Source organism: Aspergillus japonicus (genome assembly GCF_003184785.1).
Source record: "Aspergillus japonicus CBS 114.51 unplaced genomic scaffold BO86scaffold_10, whole genome shotgun sequence".
Taxonomy (NCBI): domain Eukaryota; kingdom Fungi; phylum Ascomycota; class Eurotiomycetes; order Eurotiales; family Aspergillaceae; genus Aspergillus; species Aspergillus japonicus.
Window position 1 is genome coordinate 489,614 of NW_020291647.1, and position 17,108 is coordinate 506,721.

Sequence of the window (17,108 nt, forward strand, 5' to 3'; positions counted from 1 at the left end):
TGATGAATGGAATTAGATTGGCCGGCCAATTGCTCATGTCCTTTCAAGCTCTGGATTAGCAATTACGGTTAAATGAAATACCAACTGAGACTTCGATATGACTGTAGCAGCCCGTAGTTACCATTGTACCTTCTATCCCACCTTTTCGCGCAGCGTTCTTACTTGGACTCCAATCTCCATACATTGCGACTAGTTACCCCATACTTTCGTTCTGCGGCTAATGTGCTGACTCATCTATCATTCTGCGGGGGTCGATCAGCTTCGATTTGCAAACGACAGGAGCAAGTCACGAATACATCAAGGGTCGAGTCTACCTGAGCAACAATGGCGCAAAACCCTCCTGACTGCTTTGGGCTTCTTTTTCCAATGAGGATAGCGCCAGTTCGCGCCTCCCCGATCTATCCAAACCAGCGCCGAAGTGCTTTGATGCCTTGCCGTGAGACATTCTGACTGAGCCTCCTCCGGTCGCGTGTCTTACCATCCAAGCACACCAGCACACCCCCTTTTCGGCCTCCTTTTCCAACACAGTCGCGCTGATACATGAGATAGAAGCATTTTCAGAACTTCTACCGCCAGTCGACCGTCACGCAGGACTGCATTAGCTCCGCACCGAGCAGTGGATCATCACCGGACTGGGCCCCACCAGAAACCGATCGCTCCGCTCAATTACTCATTCACTGGCACCAACAAAAAAAGGGACCAAACACTCTCACGGACACGTTGTTGAGGGCCTCGCAGCAAGCACCTTCTGCTGCCCAATCAATACAAACCCCGACGCTCCCGGATATCTCCTCTTGTTTTCGCACCCAGAATCCCAGATCTGTGTACGGGCGGCACGGTAGCACGACAGCCATGGCCTTCGAACTCAAAGAGAAGGGCAATCAGCTCTACAAGGCGGGCGACTATGCCAGCGCGGAGGAGATGTTTTCGCAAGCGTGAGTCCAGCATCGATGGCACGGGGAGGAAAATCTATAAGGCCCCCCTCCATCTTGCGAGAGTATCCTCGCATGTCCATCCTGCCAAAGACATTTGCCGACTAAAATTCGCCTGGGTCTCCAGGATCCAAAAGAACCCGAAAGAGCCGACGTTCTTCTCCAACCGGGCGATCACCCGCATGAAGCTCGAGAACTGGGCCGGCGTCGAGCAAGACGCGCGCGCCGCGATCGACCTGTACGGCGCAAAGAACCCGGCCAGCCTGAAGAGTCGCTACTATCTGGCGCAGGCCCTGCTGGAACTGCAACGGCCCCAGGAGGCGCACGAGATCGCGACGGAGGCATACCAGGCGAGTCTGGCGGCCAAGAATGTGCAGTCGGAGAATCTGTCCAAGACGGTCCTGCGCGCGAAGCAACAGCTGTGGGCAGCGAAGGAGGCAGCCCGCGTGCGGGAGATGAACGGGACTCTGGCGAGTGTGGAACGGCTGATCGAGGCGGACCTACAGCGAGCGCTGGATGACCTCCAGGGACAGTTGGATCGCGGGGAGATCGGTCAGATTGGGTTCTCGGAGGACCAGAAGGCGCTCCGGGAGGATACGGAGAAGACGCTCCAGGTGTTGCGGGAGACGTTTGCCATTGCGTCGAAGGGGGAGGTTCAGGAAAGGGTGAGTTCCTGGTCGGAACGGTCGTGCCTCAACCGAGGCATTTTGAGGGTATCGAAAGCTGACTCTGTGTGACTACTACCACTCCAACAGGTTGTACCCGATTACCTCATCGACCCGATCACGTTCGAGATCATGCACGATCCGGTGATTACGCCGTCCGGGACCAGCTTCGAGCGTGTTGCAATCACCAAGTACGTGGAACAATCCAAGGCCGACCCGATCACGCGCGTACCCATGACAGCGGATGACCTCCGGCCCAACTATGCTTTGAAAGGGGTGTGCGAGGAGTTCTTGGAGAAGAACGGCTGGGCGGTTGACTGGTAGATTTTGTGCCTCGACATTTGAGTCTTTCTTGAGCGCAGTTTGTCAAGTTACAAATGGGTTGGGCGTTGGTGGATGGATCCGATGCTAGAGTTCTTTTTGTTTTCTATGTTCATATTCCTCATCGTTCCTAGATGCACATAGGCATATATCTGTCATCATTAGAACATCTACAAAACTACTGCTGCTAAACAATGAGCTACCTTAACCTTCTTGACACTAGACAACAAACGAGTAAACAAACGTGATCTCAACAATCCCCTCTTCTCCAAGCAGCCAACCCCACCAAACCCAAACAAACCAAACAAACCCCTCCACCACCACAACCCCACCACAACAACCACTGGGCATTGACTAAGTCGTCCCCCCCCCCTCCTCCATCAATCCATCAATCCAGTTCGATTTCCCCTCTTCTCACTTCCCCTTCCCTTCCACTCCCACTCCTCTACGTACGTACTTCGTTCCCATTTCCCGAACTTCATCCACCACCACCACCACCACCACATCCTTCAAAATGTCCGTCCCCGCCTTCATCACCGCCCTCTCGGCCGCCCAGTCCAAGGCCCAGTACCCCGCCGCCGTGCAGGCCGCCGCCGACAAGGTCAACGCCGACGCCTTCTCCGCCGCCGTTGAGATCGTCCTGGCCGGCGACGACAGCGCCTCCGTCGAGGGCGAGCAGGCCGCCGCCCTGCAGAGCGCCTTCGAGTTCGCCACCCTGCTCGTCAAGCAGCTGGCGTCCGAGCCGGGGCAGACCGAGATGTTGACGGTATGTTTCCTTCCCAGGGCGAAATCACAGGAGAAACTATGCTCAAATCTCGGGATTGCCGATGCTGACTATTGTTGTGGTATACAGCTTTACAAGTACTTCAAGCGCTCGCGAAACGAGGAGCCGGCCCAGCCTTCGTTTTACCAGTTGGAGGTGAGTTTACCGGACCATACTATTCTTCCAAAGGGGAAATAGAGCAATATCGATTATGGGAAGGGGAAAAGCGGGCTAATGAAGATGCAAAATCAACAGTCCAAGTACAAGTACAACGCCTGGAAGGAGATCAGCCACATCAGCCAGCAGCGCGCTCAGGCCAACTACATCAAGGAGGTCAACGCCCTCATCGAGAAGTACGGTACCCAGTAGAGGAAAGACGCGTGACTGAACATACTACTTGTTGGTTATGGGAACTTGGGGACTTCTTGCTATCTGCTTTGGGTTCTCCTCTTTTTTTTTTCTTGGTTCATTTGGCCTATGGATAGTCGGATGAGTGTGTCCTCTTGATTATGCAATGTTATGAGCGATGCAGCATATTCTGCCGTCTTTGTTGTTGGATCCCTGAATTGGGGGATGGTGTCGATTGTATAGAAGTTGAGGGGGAGGGCGGGTGGGGTTGAATAAGTCGTATATATGTTGAGTGGTCTGGTTTCCACTTGGGTCAAGGTATGCATTCAACCGTCCCATGTCTGTCCGAGCCAGTCGGGCTCGCTGTGGCTTGCCGTGGCGCACCAGGGGATGTCTGCTGCGGTGTACGGAGTTAGAGGAAGATCGTATGGCATACGGAATCCGACGGTGACGGCGGCGTCGTCTGCAGCGGCAGCGGGTGTATCCGTTCGATGGCACGGCGTCATCACTGTCTTCACAGGAGGAGTGGTGGCTGTGCCGGGTGATCCTCTGGTCAACAGCTCCGGCCACACCACCACCCCGATCTCCCAGCTGCAGATCCGCACCTCCCCGTTCGCGTTGACCGCTGCCCCCCACGCCTGTGTAGACAGATTCGCCGACGTGACCATCGCCCAATCGATCGTGGTCATCTCTTCCGTAGAGAACCGGATGTATGTTTTGATATGCGGCGCCGCACGCCGGCGGCCCGCTTCCCGCCGAACCACGGCGGGTTGCACAGCATCATCATCCCCTGCCCAATGGCACAGAAAGGGGCGTATATACTGTAGCTGCTTCTGCTGAGCCGCGCTCTGCAGTTTCATATGGATAGAGCCACCGGATCCGTACCCGTTCAAGGAGCGTCGGATCTCATCCGGGGTAGGGAAGACGATAGAGTACCGCGGTTTGGGATCTTCTCTCTTAGGCGCCAGGGATGCGAACAAGATATCTCTCAGCCATTTGTCCGTTTGCCCGAGCGACGCCACCGAGGAGATCTGGGAGCAGATCAGCAAGATCCCACATTTGTAGTAGCAGAACACAGACAAAGAGCGTCAAACTCACCTGAACGACAATGTGCGGCCTCTTCTTCTTCTCCTTCTCCCCCAAGCCTTCGTCCCCCTTCTCGTTATCACCAACGGCGGCGAGAGGCACATTCTTCAACACATCCTTCAACGCCACCCACCCCCAGAGCGTCTTGACCCGCGCATCCGCCTCGCTCAAGTTTTGCTTCGACGGCACACTGGCGACGAGAGCCGCCCGCACGGCCCCGAAATCGTACTGACGCAGCTGTCTGACCAGCGGGCCCGTCTTCTTGGACCCGTACTCACCCAGATAAGCCAGCAGGTCCCGTTTGAACCGGGCTCCCGATCCGGGGAGCTGTTGGTCGTCGTCGCTCGGATCATCTGTATCCCCCCTCGTGCGCAGAGGAAGGAGGGGGGATCGCCACACCGCTTGGGTCATATTCGCCCAATCGCCCGGGATCATGTTGGCCGTGTGGATGACAACTCTATACCTCAAGGTTTAGCCCATTAGCCTCCCATGTGTACGCACACGTACGCACTAGGCTTGGGAAGTGGGAAAGGAAACGCACTGGGCACAATCATCGTGTCGCAGGAGAATCATCATCTTGGAGTGATGGGTCCCGAAGGCTTCGGGCATGTAGGCCACGATCGCCTCGACATTCGGGTATCGTGCGCACGCTTCCTGGGGTGGTGGTGTTTAGTCACTGTAAAGCTTCCAAGATCTTCAATTCGTGACAGGGGTCGATAGGATGGATCGGAGATCGTAAACAAAGAGAACAAAAAGGATAAGGTCGAGGAAACATACATCAATGCGCACCCGGTTCGGCGCCTCTCGCTTCCACGACCCGTGCACCACCTTCAGCTTGACCAGGGCTCTCACATCCTCGTCGAACTGGCTCATCAGGAAGTCTACATCGTGGAGGTAGTTGAATTGCCAGCACTCGCGGATCATGGGGTCGCCCAGGATATCGCGGAGCCGAACAGTGTCGACATTGTTGCCGGAAGAGGGTGGGAAGTCGCGGATGTGGGTGAGTTGAATGGGTGAGGGGAGGACTTTCTGGCCCAGACTGCATGGCTGTGCTTCGCTGGAGGAGGATATGGCGTCGTCGTAAGCTGGTGGCGGTGGTGCGGGGTCCCTGACTGAGCGGGATATTCTTGGAGGTGTAATGGAGCGGTGCAGTGAAGCTAGGGGTTTGATGAAGTCGGTGCTATCGTCACGACTAGGCGCATGACCTTCGTCAGAAACCTCAGGCTTCGTGTTTACCGCGAGTACTTTTGCTCGTTTTGAAGGACGGTCTGCTTCGACCATCGTGGGGCAGACTCAATGAAAGCGAACAAAAAGTTGGAGAAGTGAGGTTGGTGCGGAGAAGCAAGTGGGCGGAACAATCAATCAATTGTCGGCTTGCGTACCACCGCAGCTGCCATTCCACCACTAGAGGTCAACTAAGTATCTTTGACACGTTGTCTGGCTAGCTTACCGCAATTGATGAATCGAATTCACTGACAATACACTATTTTACATAGATTCTATATACTATACACTCTCGACATAGCCCCCAAACTCACCACATGAACCGCTGGATTTTGCCTGGTTCCTGCGGCCATTCGAACCCACAGTACAAGAAAATGTATCCGGTCACCGCATTGATAACCAAGAACCAGTAGGTCTCCAAGAACAGCGGAAAGTTGGTAGCCATCTTTGCGTTGAGTTCATCAACACCATTCTGGGGACGCCGGTGCACCAGCGGCGTCGGCTGCGGCGGAAGGTGAAGACGCCACATGACCCACGGAATGATGAAGTATCGCGGCTCAACCAAAGGAGCAGTGATGAGCGACAACGCCGTGGCCGCGAGCCAGACGAGGACGAAGCTCACCTGCGGCGCCCCTTGCTGCTGCTTCTGGCGCTGGATGAGGTGGGCTTGGATCCTGGCAAATGCCTCCTCGGAAATGGGCTCCGGCTTGGGTGCCGCTGGCTTAGATGCCTTGACAGCCTTCTTTGCTGTCTTCTGCTTGCGTTCCGCCTTCTTCGGAGTAGGCTCGGTCTGCGGCTCTGGGTACTGGAAGGCTGCAGGTTGGGAGATCTGTCTCATCTGGGGCGGCTGAGGGGCAGTGGAAAAGCCGAGGGCAGAGATTACCATCCATGCGCAAAGGAAGTAGACGACAGCAGCGGCGTACCTGACCGCTGGATGGGTTCGTAGTAGAATCCGGAAAGCGTAGAAGACGTAATGACGGTTGTCGGCCAGCGTAAAAGGATGCACAATGGTGTTGAAGTGGATCACAGCCAGCATAATTGGAATGACAATAATTGCTGTTAGCAGCTTCGGCAGTCCCTTCTGTTTCTTGGGGAACCCGAAATCGAGGAACTTCGGAAGGAGGGACTTGGGGAGAGCCAAGTTAATGACGGGTCCAAGGAGTAGTGGCCAGGAGAAAAACACAATGTAGGGCCAGATGTAGAGCATCTGCGGCAGATGAATGCCGGCAGTGTGGAATTCCTTGTGCCCTGGGGATTGTCAGTGAGCTACATGGGGGCTTTCTGAAGCCGAACAAACTCACCCAAAACAACACCATCGTTCCAGAAAACGAATGCACCAAATCCTGCGAGGATGAGGAGGTACGGGATAGCAGTACTGATCACGGTGCCGAGATTACCCACGGCAACCGTCACCAGTGAAATAGAGGTTTTGAAATAGTCTAAAATTGTTAACCAAGCTAACCACGAGTCTCGAGGACAATAAGCCCACCTTCAATAGAAGCCTCCGAGACAAGAGGGTCGTACAGCTCATTCTGCCATTCCTGTCGAGCAATATCCGCGAGACCCGACGACCGACATGGCTTAGATTTGAGTCTCAGCTGCCGGATAACCTGCAGTCCACCTAGAAAGATGGCTCCCCAGAATATGTTCGTCTGTCTAAACGCCAACGCTGCCAGTCCGAGGAGAACGAAAGCTGCGGTCTTGAGCGGAGCCCACGCGCCGTCTGCGGAACGCTTGAGGTCCCAGTTGTATGCTTCGACAACCACCAGCAAGGCAAGAATATCGGTGTAGTAGAGCCCAGAAAAGAAGAAAATGGGCGGGAAGAGACAGATGTTCAGCACAGTATGGCTGAGCCAAGCCCCAGAGGGACGTGTGTTGCGAGTCTTGCGCAATCGATCCAACAATGTCTGCAAGCGATATGGTAGCGCAATGGCCGTAGCTGCCACGTTGGTCGCACGCAGCACTTCCGGGGTAAGCTCCGTAGGGGAGCCACGAAGGAACAGAAGAACAGCGCACAGCCCATAGGACCAGAGATACAGCCCCGGAGGAGTGGTGATTTTAGGATCCCAATGCGTCCATTTGTGAGCCCAGTAAGCCTGCGCCTGAGGAACGTGGAACGCTTCGTCCAGATATGGTTCGGGGACGTGAGCATTGATCCTGCTCAGCCAGATGGGGATCAACAGCAAACAAAAGGGCACAGCATAGCGAGCGGCCAAAACCACGCCTGACTTCGGTTGCGCATTCATGATGAAGAAAGCCTTTTACAAGAAACTCATGCTTTCACAATTAGAGAGAAAGTACATCATGGATCAAGTCCGACAGCTCCGAAAAGGGAAGAATAAATCCCGCTGCAAACCGGGCAAACAGACCGCCTTCCCACGCGCCTGTCAATCTTTCTTTGATCGTGAATGGCATGGCTGAATAGATCGTCTTTCGCATTTGCTGTCTTTTCATCGATTAGGAATTGATCACGGGGCATGGACTGTGTCCCTCTGCTAAGCCTTCAATCTCTTTCCATCGCCCAAACTGCCTGACTGAGGGACAATGGCCTTTCCCCTCCCGCGGGGCATCACGCCCCCGGAGATCTCCTTTCTGGCCGAGATGGAGATGGTCACTATCCTGCCGCGTCAGCGTCTGGAAGGCCTGGAGTTGCTTGGTGTAAGTTCTGGCGATTGAGGAAGCTCTTGAAATGATTCACACGCCCCCATTCGCATCTCATTTAAAGTCAATTTCTATAAACCACTCACGCACATGTTACCGAACCCTCCAACTTTGTCCCCATTTCTATACAACTCCCTCCCCTTTCCCACTCCGCTTCTTCAAACACCAGCACCAGCATCTCATCCTCTCTGTGCGCATATGGAAGATCTAAGTCTCGAAACCCCTAGGGCCCCGTTGAACCGCTCATTCCTCCCCGTCGCGCCTCCCTCCCCCTCTGGCTCGCGCTCCTCCTCAAACGCCAACGACGCGCCAACATCCTTCCGCCCTCGTGGCTCCATCCGGAGTCTCTCTCCTTCATCCTAGACATCGAGACCCAATACGAAGAATACAAGGACACGTTCTCCCCACCGCCGCCGCTGCCGGGGCAACCCCTCCTGCACGACCGCGGCGAGCCCGCCGTCGCCACCCCCCGCTACACCCCGGACGGCGAGAAGTACTACGCGGCGCCGCCGTTCCTGCCGCAGAACGTCGCGCGCGACCACGTCCCACCGCAGGAGCTCCAGACGCTGCCCTTCCACTGGCTTGAGGTCGGGAACATGCTTCTGGACGCGGCGAGCGACGACCTGGTGGAGCCTGACACGACCCGCCGGCTGCTGAAGGAGCTGCGCGAGGTGCGCATGGCCAAGATCCGGTCCGGGGTGGACGCGCTGGACGCCGCAGCGATGGGCGGGGGCGGAGTGGCGTTGACGGGCGTCGGGGCGATCGAGCTCGGCGAGGGCCGGAGGTTTATCTCGGGCGTGGTCGATGGGCTTCGGTATGATTCCCATCCACCTCACGGGAAGGTTTCTTTATATTGCAACTGGCTAACGTTTCGGTCTTAGACGGATCGGCGCATCCAGGGAACAGGCGCGGAGGGAGGAGCTGGCGGAAGAGATGGCCAACGGCGGATACGATGCGACGCAGGATGATGACGATGAAATGGAATTCTAGATCGCGGGGGACGGCCCTTCCTTTTTGACACAGTTCTCATCTGCAGTCAGTCGGCGTTATGGAGACATACAGTACTTTTGTTCATGGCATTTTGCAGCACCCAATCGGGAAAGTCATATGTATATATACCCTGGTATTCGTTTGATGACAGATTTACTATACCGCATACAGTGCATATCAATCTGATCCATTTACGTAGAAATGATACGAACCCCCTGTATGAACAAGGCGCGCCCTGCAAGCCTGTCCGAAAGGGACAGCAACATGAGTAAAGTCAACCCCATCATCCTGGAACATGGGAAATGTCGGAGCCGAGCCGAAAAGGCATTGTCAGCATTGATCAAATCTTAAACCATCCTCAACGCCGACAAAAAGAACAAAGGTATAAAACTAATGACCAGAGCTAGAAAAAAAGCCAGGTCACAAAAAAAGAAAAGAAAAGAGGGAAAGGAGAATCCAAATTTGACTGGAAGAAGCCTGAAGCAATGAAAGCCCACAAACGATCCCATGCATATATGCAGGCCGTGCTAAATCACAACGAAGAATAGCGAATAGGAGAGAGGGGGGGGCCTGCGCGCAGAGCCACATGAGAAAATGGGGACTTCATTGAGCAACCGTCTGGTCCTTCTGCATCATCTTCCTCCGTGCCGCCAAGATCATGTCGTCCCTGCGCTTCTGCAGCAAGCGCTGTCGCTCCTCCTTGCTCTGCGACCAACCCGTGGAGGACTGAGCCTGTGAGGTCGCGGCGTCCTCGTCGGCGCCGACTTTCGCGCGCAGGTTGTACCGAGAGATCAGATCCTGGCCGTCCGCCTTGGGTGCCGCGGTGGCGGGCTGTGCTGGCGCGGTGGGGGTGGGGATGGCGACCTGGGGTTGAAACGATGGAGGGGGCTATCGACGTTGCATGCGGCGTTAGTTCGAGCACTTTGTTCCTGCTGCCGAGTCTCTTTCTCCGGCAGAGTGCCACCAAGTTTGGGCGCAAGACTTACCACTTCTAAGCCACGGCCCGTAAGGACTCTTTCCGTAGTAGCGGCCATGTTTCCCCCGTTGCGCTGTAAGTCCCACATGATCTCGCGATGGCTGAGCTGAGGAAACATCTGTGAGATCTGCTCGACGTGGGCTGGATCGACGCCATTTCCTCGCGTGCGGCTGCGACCGGTACCGGCCCCAGCATCTCCGTCACGGTTGAAGAACCATCGGATCACGAAGAAAGAGACCACGGCAAGGGTGAGAAGGGAGGGGATGTTCAGGGACGGTTCTTCGTCAGGCATGGTGATGGGTCACGTGTGAAGGAGGGGACTGCGTCAGTGTTGAGGACGGAGGGATGTCAGATGTGAGAGGCGCGAAATCGCCGAAAATGAGTGGAAGAATAACTCTGGCCTCACGTCACCGGCAACAGGGGCAAATTGTCGCTAAGAAGGTAAATACCGGGTGGAGACACTTCCAGAGAGGGGGGATGTTGGTTAAGTCGAGGAAAGCCACGGCAGATTAGGGAGAGCGGCGATGTGGTGGCGGTGGAGCAGTCGGGAGGGCGGAACGGGAGGGCGGAATCCCTGCTGGTTAACTCCGTTATACTTCCGCTGACGGCATCCTCGTATTCGTACTTAGTTCATATACACACACCATTCTCGACTATTTGAGAATGTCATGTTAATATCAACAGATGTCATTAAAATTGTAACAGCAAAGTCATCCAGATTCATATACATCATCCGAAAACACCTTCATCCAGAAACCCCCATGACCCGGTCATATAACGCTTCCTGTCCCAGTCCTTAACCAGAATATGCCCAAAAGAAGTATGCACAAACGAAGAATCAAGTTTCTGGCTGGGGCGAACTCATCTGAGATCCGCAGCAGTCAAGGCTTGAACCACACTGGTACCCTCGCTGAATCTCGTGCGGAAGATACGGTTGGCGTTCTGGAACATACCATCCTTCAGCGACACCACGATGAACTGAGATCCCTTGAACCGCGTTTTGATCAAGCGACCGATATTCTGTGTGTGTGAAAGATCCAAAGCGGCATCAACCTCGTCCAGAATGTACATAGGGGCCGGCTTGAATTGCAGCAGCGCCATGATCAAGGAAAGGGCAATGAGAGACCTGCTCATCTGTAAGTGTCCATGTACGCAAAGGCCTTCTCCGTATGGTTTCACATACCTTTGTCCACCACTCAGTTCCGTCAAGCTCTGCTTCCAGACCTTACCCAAAGAGACCTTGACTTCCAGACCATCGGTGATATCCTTGCCTTCTGGAGGATCCAGCTTGGCGAAACTGCCCGGCAGAAGTTCTGAGAAGATCTGACCGAAGTCACCGTTGACCTTAACCCATGTCTTGTGAAGAGCCTCTTTTTTGTATTCATTCAGATTAATGATCGTTTCCTCGATTTTGCTCTTGTCCCGAATGACAGTCTTCATCATGTTCTTCAGCGCAGCTTCCTTCTTCTCCACGCTATCGATCATGTTCATGACCTTGGGGTTGATCTTCTTCTTCATACCCTGGGACCGCTCCGTGAGATTCCGTAGAGTTGATTTGCACTCGGCGATGTTGTGATTTTTGAAGTCGTAAGGCGTGTTGGATCGTCCAAAGCTATCCTTCTCGTCCGCGATCCACTCATGCTCGTTTTCCATATGGGCAACCGTCTGCGCAGCCACCTGCTGGTCCTTTTGTAGTTTCTCCAGCTGATGGCCCAACTTCTGCATCTCAAGGCCGCCTTCAGTTATCTGGGAGCCTTTGGATTTCATCGCCACTTCGAGCTCGCGTAGTTCGTTATCAAAGCCGGTAAGCTTGGCTCGCTCGTCTTCAAGCTGAGCCTGTGCAATGTCGTGTGCATCCTATGACATTTTTTAGCAAGCAACTTGTCACTGCAATTATCCGCTTGCCTACCTTGACCCGGGCCTGTTCTCTCTTCAATGACTTAACCTCGTCCAACTGAGCCTTCAGTGTATTTTCAGCTTCGGAGCTCTGCTCCTCCGCGGCGGACAGATCACTGCCAACCTGTTCCAACTCCAACCTGGAATTCTGGAGCTCCTTCTGTAGGGTCTTTACAGAGTTGGAGTTCTTAGCAAGCTTCTTCTTGAGAGAGTCCAGAGAGGCTTGCAGCTCTGCCAGCTTGCTGTCCTTGTTGTCGTTGAACTCGCTCATATCCTTTTCGATTCGCTTGATATCCTTGGATGCTTCGGTCTGTCGAGTCTTCGCGTCGGCAATATTCTGCTTCAGCTGCTCGATATTCGCTTTCATCTCTTCGACGGCTTGAATGATCTAGTTTCAGTGAGCTGCTGTTGTGGAATGTGTAATTTGGGATATGCATCGTAGTTCTCTTACCGTTGAAGACGAGTTGCCGCTGATCTGCTCTTCTGTAAGCTTGATCTCGTGTGTTTTGAGATCCAGGTCCTGCTTGATCGTTCGGGCTGCGTCAAGCTTCTTTTTCTCCTTCTTCATGGTCTCTTCGACGGTGGCGAGGAGTCGCTCTTTGCTGCGGATCTCTCTGGTGATCTCATTCAATTTCCCGAGCGTCACGAGCACACCACTTGAGTTCGGGGAACTACCACCAGACAGTGTACCCGAAGGGTCATAGACGTCGCCTTCGAGCGTTACACTCTTGATGCGGACGGAGGGATCGAAAGTAACACGCTTGGCCGTCTCAGCGTCCTGGCAGATCAAGGTATTGCCAAAAACATAGTTCATTGCCGCCGTAACTTCCTCGTCGTATCCGATTAGTGACAAGGCAAGGTCAACCTTACCAGGAGCGATGTTCTGAGCAGCTCCAATCTTCTCTGCGGAGGCCCTGAAAGAGGAGATCTTGTTCAAGGGAATAATTGTCACACGCTTCTTAAGCCTGCCGTTCTTCAGAAGTTGCGTACCAGTCTCGGCAGAATCGACGACAACGTTGTACAAGCGTCCACCGGCGCAAATCTCCAACGCAGTTGCAGCTTGAACCTTCTCCTTGTCCAAGGCAAAAAGCTGTGCGACAAGACCCTTTACCTTTGAGCGATCGAAATGAGGGTGAGGATCAGCGTATTGGAAATCGATATTTGCGACCTTTCTCTGGAGCTCGTCAGCTCTCCGGCGCAGCTCACGGATGTCCCTTTGCAGCTCCGCCTGCTCTTGGTTGAGTTGTTCTTCTCTGCCTGGCTCATATCCCAGCCTAGTAAGCTCGGCTTCTAGCTTCTTCGCCTGAGACTTCAAGCCTTCCAGTTCTTTGAGAAGACCCAAATTTTGCTCTTTTGCCTTTTTCGCTCTAGGCTCTTCCTCCTTGATTCTCTTTTCCAAGTGCGCGATCTTCAATTTGGCTTGCTCCTGTTCCGTCGCTGCTGCGCTAGCACGATTACGAGCATCCTGCAGCTGACCCTGATAACCGCTCTCCTGGCCTTCTTTTGAAGCCACACCGGTCTGGAGTGTTTGCAGAAGTTCCTCTTTCTGCTCCACCTCAGAGGTCTGGGCGTCCAATTCCGCTTTTGCGGCATCGAACTCGGCCTGCATCTTGTCGTAAACCTTCTTCTTCTCCTTGAGAGCCTTTTCCAGGTCGCTAACTGCTTTCTGGGATTCCTTCATTTTCTCCTCCTCCTCGGCGATGCTAGCGTTCTTGAGGTCGAATACCGTAGTCAATCGGACAAGCTCGTGCGAGTTGGACTTTACTTCATCTTCCAGAGCTTGAAACTTGCCGCCCTTACGGAGCTCCTTATCACGAGCGGCTTTAACTCTCTTCACATCGTCCTCCAAGTGGGCGATCTCACCCTTGAGCTTCGTTGCGCTGTCTTCGAGATCCTGCACCCTCCGTCTCTTATTCTCACACTCCTCCCACGTCACACGCAGTCGCTCATTGCTCTTCAGGTAATCGTGAGCCACAACCAGTCGTGTCAAGCGCTCCAGGTCATTCTGGGTCTGCTGGAAATCCAAGAATGCTCGCTTCTCGGACCGGAGCTTCTCCAGCTTCGGCTCGATTTCCTCCTTCAGCAACTCTTCGATCTCCCGCAGTTTGAGCTCCTTCTTGCTCATGGTCTTCACCGCCTTCTCCCTCCGATCCTCGAACATCCGCGTACCGGCCGCTTCCTCGATCATCGACAGGATCTCGACCGCCTTCATATTCAGCACCTTGGTAATCTTGCCCTGCATGATCAGGAAATTGGGATTGTTGATATTCAGCTGCACGCTCTGGAACAGGTTCTGCACGGTCTGCTGCTGCGCGCGATGGCCGTTGATGAGGTACTTGCTCGTGCCGCCGAGGACGATCTGGCGCGTGACGGAGATGGTCGCATATTCTTCGAAGCCGATGGGCGACTTGGCCGTGTCGCGGTTGTCGAAGACGATGGTCACGCTGGCCTTGGTGACACCGGCCTGACCGCGCTTGTAGATGAGATCCTGGAGATTCTGGGCGCGGACTGTGCTCATGTTCGTGATACCGAGAACGAAACAGATGGCGTCGAGAATGTTGGACTTTCCACTACCGTTCAGACCGGTGATGGAGTTGAAGGAATCGTCCCTAAAGGCAGACAGTACACATCGTCAGCTTTTCATTCCCAGCGGTTTCGCAGATCGAGTAAGCTCGTTCGACGCCAAGTAAGCGCATACCATCCTGAGATAACCGTACGCACGGCGTACGATTTGAAGCCCTGTTGAGATTGAACCGGAGTCAGTAATCCACATCAATCACATTATCTCCTGCGGACGGAGAGACTGGACTCACATCAATGATAATCTCTGTAATCCTCATGGCTGCGACTCGGATTCTGCCCCATCAACTACAATTCCGGGTGCATAGGCGATGAGGGGGTGGTGTGTGTCGCTGGTTCGATCGGGAATTGTTTTCGCGGGCGGTGTTTTGCCGGCGGCGGGCAGCGTGTTTACTGTTTGCTGTATTGGGCTTAGCTTGTGGTCCTGATAACGTAATCATGGAGGGGCAACACGTGATCGTAATAGCCACTTTAGAGCATCGACCAATCACAATGCAAGTGGTCCTTCACCTACACTGCATACTACGAGTACAATAATAACCCCAGCGTGAGTCGCAGCAGGGCACTCGGAGACAGGAATGGGCAGTCACATCATATGGTAGTTATTGCTTGTAGAACTTCGCCTGATGCTCGGTCAGTAGGACGACTGTCGGAGAAAGTGTTTGAGAGATATCAATCCAATCAAGTCCGTGATCGATGCTTCATGAGAATACTACAAAGCCCTATGGGTAACTGATCTTGCTATAGTGTCCAACCACTACATGTGACAAGTCCAGTACCTCTGGTATTTGTATCCTCGATGTGTGGAGTTGAGCAGCCTCCATGTTTGATAGCAATGTGGCCATGAGAGCGACCAGTGCATGCGGAAGGTATTCTGTACATCCGAGAACGGGATAAAACCAATCGTCCTTGAGTAACCTTATCAGAAATCGTTCATATCCATATTAAGCCGAGTACATAAGAGATACTATGCCTTTGGAACTGTTGTATACAGTTCTAGTTTTCGCCCTCGTAATTGTGGAATGATCGTGGTGTAGCCCACCGAGATTACCGCCTTCAATAGAATACGAGCTTCAGGGCATCATGACGTCTACTAGTCTACTAGTATGTATACTTTCAAGAGGACCAACATCGCCCAGCAGTCCATCTCCTTTATCATTAGACAAACTGCTACTACCCCAAGTCTCAAGGAACTATACCCGGTCTAGCTATACCCAATCATTGTATACTAGACTTTCGTCCTCAAGGTGCTCCGGAGACATCTCGGAGACATTCATCTGCAGCCCCCAGCAGCAGTCAGCAGACACAACGAAGGGAATGAAAAAGTAGTATAAGAAGTACTCATCAGACTCACTCACTCCATCTTATCCATCATTCTCTTTCCACTCAACCCCCTTCTCGAGTCCTACTGTACATCCACCGATCCCCACCCTCCAAGCCACCATCACCGAGCCATCCACCAAACAATGGCCACTTCCCACCCCAAACTCGAATACACATCCTACCAAACCCCCGAGTTCCTAGCCAACTACTACATCGCCGAGAAGCTCACCGGGCCCTTCGCCACATCCGTGATCGAACACGCCCGGATCGCGGAGCGAGCACGATCCGGGCCTCCCCGCGCGATCCTCGATACCGCCTGCGGCCTGGGGATCGTCTCCAGCACGCTGAATCGCACCCTCGATGACGAGAGCAAGCGTCGCTGGAGCCTGACATGCGGCGATCTGAGCGAGACGATGATCGAGGCCACCCGGCAGCGCATTGAGCGCGAGAAGTGGCCGAATGCGGACGCGAAGGTGGTGAATGCGCAGAGCACCGGCTATCCGGACGAGAGGTTTACCGATATATACGCGGCTTTCGGTGGGTCTTTGCCTTTCTCTTGTGAGCGTGCGGGATGGTGAGATGGGGAGACGTGTGCGATTGAGACGGAGGATGGCTGACCCTTCGAGGCATTGTTGTTATAGCCTTCACCCTATTTCCGGATCCAGAGGCTGCGATGAATGGTAAGTCATGATCCGGTCTAACTCGGGCAGTGGACGTGTTTGAAACAAATTTCGCTAACGTGCAATGATTTCTTGGTGTGGCAAAGAATGCTATAGGATCCTGAAGCCGGGGGGAACGCTGGCGGCGACGACCTGGAAATACGGTATGTGCCCTCCGGTCTCCTTGTTATCGGGCGCTTACCAGCCTGAGTACTGACCTACTAACTTTCCTGCACAGCGACCTGGATGTCTCTCCTCCGAACCGCTGTCACTGGAATGTCGGAGGGTCTGAGCTTCCCAACCATAGAGGAGTTCCTGGCTATGCATAACGTTGGCTGGGATTCGGAATCGTTCGTAAGGTCACAATTTGAGAAGTCAGGATTCAAAGAGGTTCGAGTAACCTCTGTGACGGAACAGGTTGAGGTTCCAATCTCTGAATTTCTGCAGCTCTCACGGAGTATGCTGAGTTTGGTGATGGAAAAGTGGTGGACTCGGGAACAGCGAGAGCGGTATCAAGCGGAAGCGCCATTGGCGGTGCAGCGGTATCTGGAAGAGAAATTCGGGGTAGATGGGCTAGTAGATATGGAGTTGTCGGCTATTGTTGCGGTGGGAAGTAAGTGAGTAGGATTGAGGGGAGTTCACCTATGGTTCTTCAATCTACAATATGAAATATGCATATTATAG

General features: G+C 53.8%; 7 protein-coding genes across 7 annotated transcripts; 4 read left to right on the forward strand and 3 right to left on the reverse strand.

Annotated features, from left to right (window-relative positions):
* Positions 1-852: 852 nt before the first annotated feature.
* Positions 853-1,921, forward strand: BO86DRAFT_377362 (putative U-box domain protein; the record flags this gene model as incomplete). Its single annotated transcript, XM_025670584.1, has 3 exons — positions 853-935; positions 1,060-1,597; positions 1,688-1,921. The coding sequence occupies 3 exons, from the start codon at positions 853-855 to the stop codon at positions 1,919-1,921; spliced, it is 855 nt and encodes a 284-aa protein (XP_025530056.1).
* A 411-nt stretch (positions 1,922-2,332) lies between these two features.
* BO86DRAFT_387278 (acyl CoA binding protein family) lies at positions 2,333-3,217 on the forward strand. Its single transcript, XM_025671549.1, has 3 exons — positions 2,333-2,684; positions 2,772-2,837; positions 2,937-3,217. Exons 1-3 carry the CDS (start codon positions 2,433-2,435, stop codon positions 3,048-3,050), a joined length of 432 nt encoding a protein of 143 aa, XP_025530057.1. The 5' UTR covers positions 2,333-2,432; the 3' UTR covers positions 3,051-3,217.
* Positions 3,218-3,300: 83 nt separating this feature from the next.
* BO86DRAFT_446591 (phospholipase D/nuclease) lies at positions 3,301-7,618 on the reverse strand. The gene is made up of 7 exons (XM_025676536.1): positions 6,829-7,618; positions 6,641-6,778; positions 5,654-6,587; positions 4,893-5,307; positions 4,657-4,769; positions 4,128-4,572; positions 3,301-4,060 (listed from the first exon to the last, which is right to left on the reverse strand). Exons 1-7 carry the CDS (start codon positions 7,583-7,585, stop codon positions 3,356-3,358), a joined length of 3,507 nt encoding a protein of 1,168 aa, XP_025530058.1. The 5' UTR covers positions 7,586-7,618; the 3' UTR covers positions 3,301-3,355.
* A 113-nt stretch (positions 7,619-7,731) lies between these two features.
* Positions 7,732-9,200, forward strand: psf2 (DNA replication protein PSF2). The gene is made up of 3 exons (XM_025666218.1): positions 7,732-7,997; positions 8,228-8,814; positions 8,882-9,200. Exons 1-3 carry the CDS (start codon positions 7,884-7,886, stop codon positions 8,988-8,990), a joined length of 810 nt encoding a protein of 269 aa, XP_025530059.1. The 5' UTR covers positions 7,732-7,883; the 3' UTR covers positions 8,991-9,200.
* BO86DRAFT_334028 (CUE domain-containing protein) lies at positions 9,123-10,481 on the reverse strand. The gene is made up of 2 exons (XM_025668840.1): positions 9,977-10,481; positions 9,123-9,878 (listed from the first exon to the last, which is right to left on the reverse strand). The coding sequence occupies exons 1-2, from the start codon at positions 10,256-10,258 to the stop codon at positions 9,594-9,596; spliced, it is 567 nt and encodes a 188-aa protein (XP_025530060.1). The 5' UTR covers positions 10,259-10,481; the 3' UTR covers positions 9,123-9,593.
* Positions 10,482-10,827: 346 nt separating this feature from the next.
* On the reverse strand, positions 10,828-14,781 carry BO86DRAFT_357461 (condensin subunit SMC2; the record flags this gene model as incomplete). The annotated part of the gene is made up of 6 exons (XM_025669702.1): positions 14,676-14,781; positions 14,561-14,601; positions 12,314-14,471; positions 11,876-12,250; positions 11,150-11,823; positions 10,828-11,095 (listed from the first exon to the last, which is right to left on the reverse strand). Exons 1-6 carry the CDS (start codon positions 14,700-14,702, stop codon positions 10,828-10,830), a joined length of 3,543 nt encoding a protein of 1,180 aa, XP_025530061.1. The 5' UTR covers positions 14,703-14,781.
* Positions 14,782-15,827: 1,046 nt separating this feature from the next.
* Positions 15,828-17,056, forward strand: gtmA (gliotoxin thiomethyltransferase). The gene is made up of 4 exons (XM_025668841.1): positions 15,828-16,302; positions 16,407-16,445; positions 16,532-16,588; positions 16,663-17,056. Exons 1-4 carry the CDS (start codon positions 15,909-15,911, stop codon positions 17,043-17,045), a joined length of 873 nt encoding a protein of 290 aa, XP_025530062.1. The 5' UTR covers positions 15,828-15,908; the 3' UTR covers positions 17,046-17,056.
* Positions 17,057-17,108: the final 52 nt, after the last annotated feature.

Bases quoted from the DNA above. Each gene is read 5' to 3' on its own strand.
- BO86DRAFT_387278 (XM_025671549.1), top strand. From the start codon at position 2,433: ATGTCCGTCCCCGCCTTCATCACCGCCCTCTCGGCCGCCCAGTCCAAG. The intron at 2,685-2,771 runs GTATGTTTCCTT...TGTGGTATACAG, and splicing joins GGCAGACCGAGATGTTGACG to CTTTACAAGTACTTCAAGCG. The intron at 2,838-2,936 runs GTGAGTTTACCG...CAAAATCAACAG, and splicing joins CTTCGTTTTACCAGTTGGAG to TCCAAGTACAAGTACAACGC.
- BO86DRAFT_446591 (XM_025676536.1), bottom strand. From the start codon at position 7,585: ATGAATGCGCAACCGAAGTCAGGCGTGGTTTTGGCCGCTCGCTATGCT. The intron at 6,588-6,640 runs GTGAGTTTGTTC...GACAATCCCCAG, and splicing joins GAACGATGGTGTTGTTTTGG to GGCACAAGGAATTCCACACT. The intron at 5,308-5,653 runs GTGAGTTTGGGG...TCATGCGCCTAG, and splicing joins AAAATCCAGCGGTTCATGTG to TCGTGACGATAGCACCGACT.
- psf2 (XM_025666218.1), top strand. From the start codon at position 7,884: ATGGCCTTTCCCCTCCCGCGGGGCATCACGCCCCCGGAGATCTCCTTT. The intron at 7,998-8,227 runs GTAAGTTCTGGC...CGAAACCCCTAG, and splicing joins AAGGCCTGGAGTTGCTTGGT to GGCCCCGTTGAACCGCTCAT. The intron at 8,815-8,881 runs GTATGATTCCCA...TTTCGGTCTTAG, and splicing joins GGCGTGGTCGATGGGCTTCG to ACGGATCGGCGCATCCAGGG.
- BO86DRAFT_334028 (XM_025668840.1), bottom strand. From the start codon at position 10,258: ATGCCTGACGAAGAACCGTCCCTGAACATCCCCTCCCTTCTCACCCTT. The intron at 9,879-9,976 runs GTAAGTCTTGCG...CAACGTCGATAG, and splicing joins CGGGCCGTGGCTTAGAAGTG to CCCCCTCCATCGTTTCAACC.
- gtmA (XM_025668841.1), top strand. From the start codon at position 15,909: ATGGCCACTTCCCACCCCAAACTCGAATACACATCCTACCAAACCCCC. The intron at 16,303-16,406 runs GTGGGTCTTTGC...TTGTTGTTATAG, and splicing joins CGATATATACGCGGCTTTCG to CCTTCACCCTATTTCCGGAT. The intron at 16,446-16,531 runs GTAAGTCATGAT...GGTGTGGCAAAG, and splicing joins TCCAGAGGCTGCGATGAATG to AATGCTATAGGATCCTGAAG.